The following is a 13584-nucleotide window of genomic DNA, read 5'->3' on the forward strand; positions in this document are numbered from 1 at the left end:
CACAGGCTGCTTTCCTCCATCACACTGAGCACTATCCCTTTAGATCAGTTTGCAGTATCTCTGCTATTTTACACTGTTTTAACCCTGTTACCCTAGATCACATGCTCCCCAGTCCCTCTCGATTTTTCTCTTGAATATTCAGGAGGAAAAATTAATGTGGCAAGAATAATTATGGACTTAAAAAACCTTAAAAACTAAGCACTGACCGGCATTGGAACTCTGGGGAGCCTCACCTACCTGCTGTACATATAACAGGCACAATGCCCATGTTTGCCATTTGTTAATTTTAATGGATGGACAGTCATGTGATTCCCCAATGTGAGCTGGAGGATTGGTGAGGCTCCCTAAAAGTATCATATCTCCACTATAGTTACTGGGAAGCCCCTTTCCATGGCCCATAATGAGATGAGGCCTGTCAGGGGGTGGAATGGATTCAACACTTTGTAACAGCCCCCGAACAAGCAAATCATCCTACAGTCTTAAGTTAACAGGTGTTAACCAGTGGGAGAAGTGCTCAGATTTTTAATGCCCCTTAAATGACTGCTGTCCACATCAATCGTCAAAGCCAGCAGATAATTACAAAGGGTTTTACTGTTCTCAGATGTACTGTTCAGTTCTCCTTCTTGGTTCAAAATTCCTAGGAATGCAACAGAAGGACTTCCTTTGGCCCAGCTGCAAGATCCCAGTCCCCAGTAATGGTCTGTCCCTCCAGGTTCCATTAGTGGGCTAGGCTGGCTTGTCAAAAGGCCTTATGAAAGGGATTTGCAGCAAAAAAAGGGAATCGGCTGCAGGGGGAAGGTACTGGCCCACAGCGACCTGTCACTGAGTACCTCACAGCAAGCGCATACCCCTCGTGGGAGCGCGTGGATTAAGCAGTTAGTGTTGAGTAAGCCTTGCGTGCAGCAATGGATATGGACGTCTGCAATAGGTGACCAGTATGATACAAGCTGCACTGTGTAGATCCTTCCATCGTGCTGCTGAATAAACTCTGAGGGACGACAGCTGCTAGAAGTCATTACCTGAAGGTATAAGAACACATGCTCATATATGCAGGAAGCAGTGCCCACTATGGGTTGGACAGGCAAAGAGCTGCTGCTAAAACTCCGCACGTCCAACTGGAGAAACTGCCATTTGATGAGGTGTGGTGCATGTCCACGTGTGGTCAGGGGGAGGGTGCCAACGCCCTCGTCCATTTTATGCTGCTCACCTCGACACTCATGAGGAGCTCTGGGACTTGCTGTATTAGTCAGTTATCTCACCACCAATTACTGATTATTTCCCTTGTAGCAGGTGGGGGCGGGGGAGTAGGGGGGAGACACCAGGGTCTATATAGGGCAGAGGGTAACATGTCTGTTGATGGAAGTTTGGAATTGGCAGACTCAGTAATCTGATCCCTGAATCAGGCAGGCCTATCGCACTCCAGGGCAGTGCTAATGACTGACAAGCCAGCCTAGTCCATGAATGGAATCTGGAGGGACAGACCGTTACTGGGGATTGGGATTTTACTCACTCCGCTCCAGATAACCTTCCACACCATAAACCGAAATGGCAGGACGGTCCCAGCTGGACAGGCAGCTGTAGGTTTACCACTGATCTGCTCTGATAATCTGCAGTTTGATTTGATTAAACTCCTGCTCACACTTGCGCATTCCTAAGCCTTGGCCCTGCCAACCTGCACCTAAGCTCTCCGGACTTAATTAACTGGAATGTGTCCTTACAGGAAGAATGAGTGCATATAAGGTTTCAGAGGGTGAAGAAAAGCACGGCTACTCTTGTACAGACACCAGTTATGGAGGAGGACTGCAAGAACCCTGCCTGTGCTCATCAGTGGGGGAGAGGTGGGAGGAACCTCAGTGAACAAAGGTCAAGGAAAAGGAGGCGAGGGATCCAACTTTTTAATGAACTTTTAACAGAACAATTGTCATCCCACAGGAACTGTTCAGCAGACAGTGATCTTACTTTGACCAGCAGGTACTTGCAGACCCCATGGAATCTGTATCTCTTTAAATCAAACGAGGTGACAAATGATCCCCCTTCAACTGCACAGCTCCCCGTACATGGCTCGCTGGTGCAGTTCCACCGGCCGACAGAACACACGCTGTGGAAAGAACAGAATTAACTGCACAAAATTCACACCAGACATTAGTGATCAGACGGAAAGTGATTCTATTCATCTCGTTTGTATTGATGTACAAAGGCGTACAATCGGCTGAGACTATGGAAAAGGCGGTTTCATAAAATCACATATTTAAGGGGTACGTTTATAAAATGACGCTCTTGGTTGCGAAGCTTTGCTGTTGGGAGCGCACACTGGGAGTTGAAGCACAATGATTGCTATCATTTTCTATCCATTATATTTCTAATGAACAGAAAATCATGGTGGCATATGCTTGAATCTCCGACATACTGGCTGGCAAGGCCGAAAGAAAGGAGTGTGATTTTGTAAAATTACCCCTCCAGTGATCCACTGGTTGCATTATGGCCATGTACTGAGTGTCCAGTTGGGTTAAAATGGAAACCAGCGTTGATGTCACAGGCTGCCTGTAAAGGGGAGTTTTCTTCTTGAAAATGTATTTGGCAAACACTGGATGTGGGGGAGATAGAAGGCCTGAAAAGGCCATGTGTCATCTTTGTCACAATGACCCAATATACACCATTGCTTTGTGCCATTACAAAAAAAAATAATAAAAAGTTTGTCAAATGCTTTCTTGTCAAGATGTAGGCAGCAAGATGGCACATGCTCACTGTTGGGTTTCGAAACTCCACTGTAACTGGGAGGTGGGTTTGCTCCAATGAAATGCTTCACGTCTTCTCCCAACGACAGGCCAAAATCTGACCAAAAGGTTCCAGAATTCTAACAACTCAAGAACAACCCTGACGTGAAAATAGATAGGTTTTGAAGTTGTAGATATTCTCACAGTTTCTTCACTTGTATTGGAAGAGAAAAAGGACATGGGAGCCTGAGGGGGAAATCCAAAATATTTAAGGGATAGAGTTGGTGGTACATTTATAAAGGGAGGGGGGAGGGGTTATGGGGCATGCTCCCCCGGGAAATTTTGTTTTTTTTTTAATATTAAAAGTGATGTTTTCTGGTTTATTTTGAGGACTTTTATGCTTCACAATTATTAGATATTTCACTTTTATGAAAGAAAAATAAAGTGACTTTGGATTTTCAACAGACCAACCCCAGACCATCACTTACCCAAAACTTACCTCAACAGTCACTCTCCCACAACAAACATCCCACTGCCATTATTCACAAAGACACACGAACCTCTCTCCAAACGCAGCTCACGGACACTCTGCATTCCTTCCAAATCCCACCTATTTCAAAAAAACATTCTCTACTCCAACCCCCCCCCGAGTACACAGAGGCATTCTTCTCCTTGTCCCTCAACAAATCATCCTGGCAGCCGGCTCCGCCTTCAAACAAGTTCATCTGATGCTTTCCCCCCTCCCAGAATATATTGGCACTCAAAACCGCCTCCAAATCCCCAACAGTTCAAGTTAACAATCTCTCCTAACTTCCTCTCAGATCAAGCTGGCACTCTCTCCTAACACCATCTCAGATCACACTGGCACTCTCTCCTAACTCCCTCTCAGATCAAGCTGGCACTCTCTCCTAACACCATCTCAGATCAAGCTGGCACTCTCTCCTAACACCATCTCAGATCACACTGGCACTCTCTCCTAACACCATCTCAGATCACACTGGCACTCTCTCCTAACTCCATCTCAGATCACACTGGCACTCTCTCCTAACTCCATCTCAGATCACGCTGGCACTCTCTCCTAACACCATCTCAGATCACACTGGCACTCTCTCCTAACTCCATCTCAGATCACACTGGCACTCTCTCCTAACTCCATCTCAGATCACACTGGCACTCTCCTAACACCATCTCAGATCACACTGGCACTCTCTCCTAACTCCATCTCAGATCACACTGGCACTCTCTCCTAACTCCATCTCAGATCACACTGGCACTCTCTCCTAACACCATCTCAGATCACACTGGCACTCTCTCCTAACTCCATCTCAGATCACACTGGCACTCTCTCCTAACTCCATCTCAGATCACACTGGCACTCTCTCCTAACTCCATCTCAGATCACACTGGCACTCTCTCCTAACTCCATCTCAGATCACGCTGGCACTCTCTCCTAACTCCATCTCAGATCAAGCTGGCACTCTCTCCTAACTCCATCTCAGATCACACTGGCACTCTCTCCTAACTCCATCTCAGATCACACTGGCACTCTCTCCTAACTCCATCTCAGATCACACTGGCACTCTCTCCTAACTCCATCTCAGATCACGCTGGCACTCTCTCCTAACTCCATCACTTATCACGCTGGCACTCTCTCCTAACTCCATCTCAGATCACGCTGGCACTCTCTCCTAACTCCATCACTTATCACGCTGGCACTCTCTCCTAACTCCATCTCAGATCACACTGGCACTCTCTCCTAACTCCATCTCAGATCACACTGGCACTCTCTCCTAACTCCATCTCAGATCACACTGGCACTCTCTCCTAACTCCATCTCAGATCACACTGGCACTCTCTCCTAACTCCATCACTTATCACGCTGGCACTCTCTCCTAACTCCATCTCAGATCACGCTGGCACTCTCTCCTAACTCCATCTCAGATCATGCAGGCACTCTCCTAACTCCATCTCAAATTACACTGGCACTCTCTCCTAACTCCATCTCAGATCACGCTGGCACTCTCTCCTAACTCCATCACTTATCACGCTGGCACTCTCTCCTAACTCCATCTCAGATCACACTGGCACTCTCTCCTAACTCCATCTCAGATCACACTGGCACTCTCTCCTAACTCCATCACTTATCACGCTGGCACTCTCTCCTAACTCCATCTCAGATCACACTGGCACTCTCTCCTAACTCCATCTCAGATCACACTGGCACTCTCTCCTAACTCCATCTCAGATCATGCAGGCACTCTCCTAACTCCATCTCAAATCACACTGGCACTCTCTCCTAACTCCATCTCAAATCACACTGGCACTCTCTCCTAACTCCATCTCAGATCACGCTGGCACTGTCTACTAACTCCATCTCAGATCACGCTGGCACCCTCTCCTAACTCCATCTCAGATCATGCAGGCACTCTCCTAACTCCATCTCAAATCACACTGGCACTCTCTCCTAACTCCATCTCAAATCACACTGGCACTCTCTCCTAACTCCATCTCAGATCATGCTGGCACTCTCTCCTAACTCCATCTCAGATCATGCAGGCACTCTCCTAACTCCATCTCAAATCACACTGGCACTCTCTCCTAACTCCATCTCAGATCACACTGGCATTCTCTCCTAACTCCATCTCAGATCACACTGGCACTCTCTCCTAACTCCATCTCAGATCATGCAGGCACTCTCTCCTAACTCCATCTCAGATCACACTGGCACTCTCTCCTAACTCCATCTCAGATCATGCAGGCACTCTCCTAACTCCATCTCAAATCACACTGGCACTCTCTCCTAACTCCATCTCAGATCACACTGGCATTCTCTCCTAACTCCATCTCAGATCACACTGGCACTCTCTCCTAACTCCATCTCAGATCATGCAGGCACTCTCTCCTAACTCCATCTCAGATCACACTGGCACTCTCTCCTAACTCCATCTCAAATCACACTGGCACTCTCTCCTAACTCCATCTCAGATCACGCTGGCACTCTCTCCTAACTCCATCTCAGATCACACTGGCATTCTCTCCTAACTCCATCTCAGATCACACTGGCACTCTCTCCTAACTCCATCTCAGATCATGCAGGCACTCTCTCCTAACTCCATCTCAAATCACACTGGCACTCTCTCCTAACTCTATCTCAGATCACACTGGCACTCTCTCCTAACTCCATCTCAGATCATGCAGGCACTCTCCTAACTCCATCTCAAATCACACTGGCACTCTCTCCTAACTCCATCTCAGATCACACTGGCACTCTCTCCTAACTCCATCTCAGATCACACTGGCACTCTCTCCTAACTCTATCTCAGATCACACTGGCACTCTCTCCTAACTCCATCTCAGATCACACTGCCACTCTCTCCTAACTCTATCTCAGATCACACTGGCACTCTCTCCTAACTCCATCTCAGATCACGCTGGCACTCTCTCCTAACTCCATCTCAGATCACACTGGCATTCTCTCCTAACTCCATCTCAGATCACACTGGCACTCTCTCCTAACTCCATCTCAGATCATGCAGGCACTCTCTCCTAACTCCATCTCAAATCACACTGGCACTCTCTCCTAACTCTATCTCAGATCACACTGGCACTCTCTCCTAACTCCATCTCAGATCATGCAGGCACTCTCCTAACTCCATCTCAAATCACACTGGCACTCTCTCCTAACTCCATCTCAGATCACACTGGCACTCTCTCCTAACTCCATCTCAGATCACACTGGCACTCTCTCCTAACTCCATCTCAGATCATGCAGGCACTCTCCTAACTCCATCTCAAATCACACTGGCACTCTCTCCTAACTCCATCTCAGATCACACTGCCACTCTCTCCTAACTCCATCTCAAATCACACTGGCACTCTCTCCTAACTCCATCTCAGATCACACATGCACTCTCTCCTAACTCCATCTCAAATCACACTGGCACTGTCTACTAACTCCATCTCAGATCACACTGGCACTCTCTCCTAACTCCATCTCAGATCACACTGCCACTCTCTCCTAACTCCATCTCAAATCACACTGGCACTCTCTCCTAACTCCATCTCAGATCACACTGGCACTCTCTCCTAACTCCATCTCAGATCACACTGGCACTCTCTCCTAACTCCATCTCAGATCACACTGGCACTCTCTCCTAACTCCATCTCAGATCACACTGGCACTCTCTCCTAACTCCATCTCAGATCACACTGGCACTCTCTCCTAACTCCATCTCAGATCATGCAGGCACTCTCCTAACTCCATCTCAGATCACACTGGCACTCTCTCCTAGCTCCATCTCAGATCACACTGGCACTCTCTCCTAACTCCATCTCAGATCATGCTGGCACTCTCTCCTAACTCCATCTCAAATCACACTGGCACTCTCTCCTAGCTCCATCTCAGATCATGCTGGCACTCTCTCCTAACTCCATCTCAAATCACACTGGCACTCTCTCCTAACTCCATCTCAGATCACGCTGGCATGTCTACTAACTACATCTCAGATCACGCTGGCACTCTCTCCTAACTCCGTCAGCCAAAGTACTGTTCCGCAGCTTCACCCTCCCCACCACACCCTGCCGAAAGCACCGCACTGAGCTTCAGTCCCCTTCATTCCCGTCCATTACCCCTTCGCTCGATTACTGTGTTGGGGAGCGGTGTGTGCCACGAGGACAGTATGTAATGCTGCAGGGCAGAGAAATGAGTCGCATAACAGGGGAGCGGAGGAATTACAAACAAACTGAACAAACTTTCAGAGGCAGGATACAGCCCCTGTCCCTAGTGTGAAAAGCCAAGCTTGTTTTACCAGGATTTGCACAGAGCGTTCACTTTCTCTCCTGACGGATGAATTTTCCCATTCAAAACACAAGGACACTGTTGCTGTTTTACACAGAAATCGCCAATGAAGATTTTTGAATGATCAGTTTCTGCGGTAAATGAAAACAGTTGTTACTTTTCGTGTCACACACCTCTTAAAACTTGTCAAATGGGTCTCTGTCCTATTGTCCGACACAGTAGGGACGATTTTCCTCATTGCAGCATAGTGAATGCTCAGTTTGCAGGTGCTGCAGAGAGGAAAAGGGGGGGGCAGAGTCCCGCTCCATCAGGTCTCTACCCCACACCAATGCTCGGAGATTACTGGGGGGGTTCCCGAAAGGGCATACATGGGCCTGGGCCTGGGCTTGGGCCTGTCATAGGTACAGGTCCAGCATTCCAACTGAAATGAGGTGGGAAGGGTTGTTCCCTTCCCTCCAACTTCAACTTCCTCTTCTCCCACCTGTGGGGTGTCCAAGTGCATCACTGGGGGTGGTGCCTGCACTGCAACCCTCTTCAGACCCTGCTCCTGAGCAGCAACCAGGGAGCCTCAAGGAATCTGGAGTCCGCAGCTGTGCTGGGGGCAGGCAGTGCAAGGATGCACCAGGGGCTATTCTGATGAACTGGGACGGCAAAGTCGGGCAGTCTGAGGTCTTCAGAAGTGCAGCACACTTAGGGGGCACTGCGCCCGTTTGGTGTCTTGGCACAGCATGGGGTCGGGGGAGTGTTTGGGAGAAAAAAAAACTGGCCCCGTTAATCATTGTATACCAACTTTTCATTACAACACTTCATACTCATCCAAAATGCTTTTGCTACCGTATCATTTATTGATCGCTGGTGTTTCTAATTTTCTGTCTTCACACAGTACCAGTATTGCCCCTTTGTACAAGGCCCTTCCTTTGTTCACATACGTCCATTCTGACCTGATAGTGAAATGCTGGCCTCATAAATCCGGCCGTCTCCATTCATGAGTTGTTCCAGTACTTTAGCACATGAGGCCCTTGGCCCTCAACAGCTACATTTTACCCATGGGTAGTGCCAGGCTCAGCAGTCTGGTTCCGTGTTTCGATGGGTTCATATTCAGCATATTTCTATACGTTTATATTTTCATTACATCACCCCATCAATTTTTGAGCCGATCAAAGTGAAGAAGTTTGGTGCTGGGGACTGGAACATTTTTTCATTTTGGGCCCCAGTGTTAGTGTCAAACACTCCCAGGCAGGTACAGCACAGATTAGACATAGGGTAAAGCGCCCACTACTCTGCCCCATCAGTTTCTGAAGAACATTCCTCAATGCATTAGTTGGACATTTTCATTTCCCAAACCATCCATGGTCTCTCCCTTGGTCTCCTGAAGACAGTGTTGGGGTGTAGGTCCGAGGGAAATGGCAGCCTCTCCAACAACCAGAAGCTCAAAATGTCTGTCACTGAAATCTGAACTGAAAATATGTTTAACCAAAGGCGAATTCCCTGAATTAATGATTTTTCATGTCTATTCTCTGACTTTCTGTTGGAGGCAGCGGACCAAGGGAAGAGGTCATGTGTTTGACCTCACTGGAAACAAGAAAAGAATAACTGAGCTCTGAGACCCAACTGAATGATAAATGTTCAACTTTCCTCACAGCAACCCCACTCCTCACCATCTCACACAGCACGTCCTCCACTCCTCACCATCTCACACAGCATCACCTCCACTCCTCACCATCTCACACAGCATCACCTCCACTCCTCACCATCTCACACAGCATCACCTCCACTCCTCACCCTCTCACACAGCATCACCTCCACTCCTCACCATCTCACACAGCACGTCCTCCACTCCTCACCCTCTCACACAGCATCACCTCCACTCCTCACCCTCTCACACAGCACGTCCTCCACTCCTCACCCTCTCACACAGCATCACCTCCACTCCTCACCCTCTCACACAGCACGTCCTCCACTCCTCACCCTCTCACACAGCATCACCTCCACTCCTCACCCTCTCACACAGCATCACCTCCACTCCTAACCCTCTCACACAGCATCACCTCCACTCCTCACCCTCTCACACAGCATCACCTCCACTCCTCACCATCTCACACAGCATCACCTCCACTCCTCACCATCTCACACAGCATCACCTCCACTCCTCACCCCCTCACACAGCATCACCTCCACTCCTCACCATCTCACACAGCATCACCTCCACTCCTCACCATCTCACACAGCATCACCTCCACTCCTCACCATCTCACACAGCATCACCTCCACTCCTCACCCCCTCACACAGCATCACCTCCACTCCTAACCCTCTCACACAGCATCACCTCCACTCCTCACCCCCTCACACAGCATCACCTCCACTCCTCACCCTCTCACACAGCATCACCTCCACTCCTCACCCTCTCACACAGCATCACCTCCACTCCTCACCATCTCACACAGCATCACCTCCACTCCTCACCCCCTCACACAGCATCACCTCCACTCCTCACCCTCTCACACAGCATCACCTACACTCCTAACCCTCTCACACAGCATCACCTCCACTCCTCACCATCTCACACAGCATCACCTCCACTCCTCACCCTCTCACACAGCATCACCTCCACTCCTCACCCTCTCACACAGCATCACCTCCACTCCTAACCCTCTCACACAGCATCACCTCCACTCCTCACCCTCTCACACAGCATCACCTCCACTCCTCACCATCTCACACAGCATCACCTCCACTCCTAACCCTCTCACACAGCATCACCTCCACTCCTCACCATCTCACACAGCATCACCTCCACTCCTCACCCTCTCACACAGCATCACCTCCACTCCTCACCCTCTCACACAGCATCACCTCCACTCCTCACCATCTCACACAGCATCACCTCCACTCCTCACCCTCTCACACAGCATCACCTCCACTCCTCACCATCTCACACAGCATCACCTCCACTCCTAACCATCTCACACAGCATCACCTCCACTCCTCACCATCTCACACAGCATCACCTCCACTCCTAACCATCTCACACAGCATCACCTCCACTCCTCACCCTCTCACACAGCATCACCTCCACTCCTCACCCTCTCACACAGCATCACCTCCACTCCTCACCATCTCACACAGCATCACCTCCACTCCTCACCCTCTCACACAGCATCACCTCCACTCCTCACCATCTCACACAGCATCACCTCCACTCCTCACCATCTCACACAGCATCACCTCCACTCCTAACCCCCTCACACAGCATCACCTCCACTCCTCACCATCTCACACAGCATCACCTCCACTCCTCACCCTCTCACACAGCATCACCTCCACTCCTCACCATCTCACACAGCATCACCTCCACTCCTCACCCTCTCACACAGCATCACCTCCACTCCTCACCCTCTCACACAGCATCACCTCCACTCCTCACCATCTCACACAGCATCACCTCCACTCCTCACCATCTCACACAGCATCACCTCCACTCCTCACCCTCTCACACAGCATCACCTCCACTCCTAACCATCTCACACAGCATCACCTCCACTCCTAACCATCTCACACAGCATCACCTCCACTCCTCACCCTCTCACACAGCATCACCTCCACTCCTCACCCTCTCACACAGCATCACCTCCACTCCTCACCCTCTCACACAGCATCACCTCCACTCCTCACCATCTCACACAGCATCACCTCCACTCCTCACCCCCTCACACAGCATCACCTCCACTCCTCACCATCTCACACAGCATCACCTCCACTCCTCACCATCTCACACAGCATCACCTCCACTCCTCACCCTCTCACACAGCATCACCTCCACTCCTCACCCTCTCACACAGCATCACCTCCACTCCTAACCCTCTCACACAGCATCACCTCCACTCCTCACCCCCTCACACAGCATCACCTCCACTCCTCACCCTCTCACACAGCATCACCTCCACTCCTAACCCTCTCACACAGCATCACCTCCACTCCGAACCCTCTCACACAGCATCACCTCCACTCCTAACCCTCTCACACAGCATCACCTCCACTCCTAACCCTCTCACACAGCATCACCTCCACTCCTCACCATCTCACACAGCATCACCTCCACTCCTAACCCCCTCACACAGCATCACCTCCACTCCTCACCCTCTCACACAGCATCACCTCCACTCCTCACCCTCTCACACAGCATCACCTCCACTCCTCACCCTCTCACACAGCATCACCTCCACTCCTCACCCTCTCACACAGCATCACCTCCACTCCTCACCCTCTCACACAGCATCACCTCCACTCCTCACCATCTCACACAGCATCACCTCCACTCCTCACCCTCTCACACAGCATCACCTCCACTCCTAACCCTCTCACACAGCATCACCTCCACTCCTAACCCTCTCACACAGCATCACCTCCACTCCTCACCATCTCACACAGAATCACCTCCAGTCCTCACCCTCTCACACAGCATCACCTCCACTCCTCACCATCTCACACAGCATCACCTCCACTCCTCACCATCTCACACAGCATCACCTCCACTCCTCACCCTCTCACACAGCATCACCTCCACTCCTCACCATCTCACACAGCATCACCTCCACTCCTAACCCTCTCACACAGCATCACCTCCACTCCTAACCCTCTCACACAGCATCACCTCCACTCCTCACCCTCTCACACAGCATCACCTCCACTCCTCACCCTCTCACACAGCATCACCTCCACTCCTCACCATCTCACACAGCATCACCTCCACTCCTCACCCTCTCACACAGCATCACCTCCACTCCTAACCCTCTCACACAGCATCACCTCCACTCCTAACCCTCTCACACAGCATCACCTCCACTCCTCACCCTCTCACACAGCATCACCTCCACTCCTAACCATCTTACATAGCATCACCTCCACTCCTCACCCTCTCACACAGCATCACCTCCACTCCTAACCCTCTCACACAGCATCACCTCCACTCCTCACCCTCTCACACAGCATCACCTCCACTCCTCACCCTCTCACACAGCATCACCTCCACTCCTCACCCTCTCACACAGCATCACCTCCACTCCTCACCATCTCACACAGCATCACCTCCACTCCTCACCATCTCACACAGCATCACCTCCACTCCTCACCATCTCACACAGCATCACCTCCACACCTAACCCTCTCACACAGCATCACCTCCACTCCTCACCCTCTCACACAGCATCACCTCCACTCCTCACCATCTCACACAGCATCACCTCCACTCCTAACCCTCTCACACAGCATCACCTCCACTCCTCACCATCTCACACAGCATCACCTCCACTCCTAACCCTCTCACACAGCATCACCTCCAGTCCTCACCCTCTCACACAGCATCACCTCCACTCCTAACCCTCTCACACAGCATCACCTCCACTCCTCACCCTCTCACACAGCATCACCTCCACTCCTAACCCTCTCACACAGCATCACCTCCACTCCTCACCATCTCACACAGCATCACCTCCACTCCTCACCCTCTCACACAGCATCACCTCCACTCCTCACCCTCTCACACAGCATCACCTCCACTCCTAACCCTCTCACACAGCATCACCTCCACTCCTCACCATCTCACACAGCATCACCTCCACTCCTCACCCTCTCACACAGCATCACCTCCACTCCTCACCCTCTCACACAGCATCACCTCCACTCCTAACCCTCTCACACAGCATCACCTCCACTCCTAACCCCCTCACACAGCATCACCTCCACTCCTAACCCTCTCACACAGCATCACCTCCACTCCTCACCCTCTCACACAGCATCACCTCCACTCCTAACCCTCTCACACAGCATCACCTCCACTCCTCACCATCTCACACAGCATCACCTCCACTCCTCACCCTCTCACACAGCATCACCTCCACTCCTAACCCCCTCACACAGCATCACCTCCACTCCTAACCATCTCACACAGCATCACCTCCACTCCTCACCCTCTCACACAGCATCACCTCCACTCCTCACCATCTCACACAGCATCACCTCCACTCCTCACCCTCTCACACAGCATCACCTCCACTCCTCACCATCTCACACAG

General features: G+C 50.7%; 1 protein-coding gene across 1 annotated transcript in view; it reads right to left on the bottom strand.

Moving 5' to 3' along the window:
- LOC137328116 (mucin-6-like) overlaps nt 1-13584 on the bottom strand; it is a 553886-nt gene that overhangs the window by 245353 nt on the left and 294949 nt on the right. Inside the window, exons 14-15 of the mRNA XM_067994296.1 lie at nt 7523-7643; nt 1960-2098 (exon numbers count right to left, since the gene is read on the bottom strand). Of these exons, the coding sequence (XP_067850397.1) occupies nt 1960-2098; nt 7523-7643 (260 nt within the window). The remainder of the gene's footprint in view (nt 1-1959; nt 2099-7522; nt 7644-13584) is intronic.

Source organism: Heptranchias perlo, chromosome 12 (assembly GCF_035084215.1).
Source record: "Heptranchias perlo isolate sHepPer1 chromosome 12, sHepPer1.hap1, whole genome shotgun sequence".
In the NCBI taxonomy this organism is placed as follows: Eukaryota; Metazoa; Chordata; class Chondrichthyes; order Hexanchiformes; family Hexanchidae; genus Heptranchias; species Heptranchias perlo.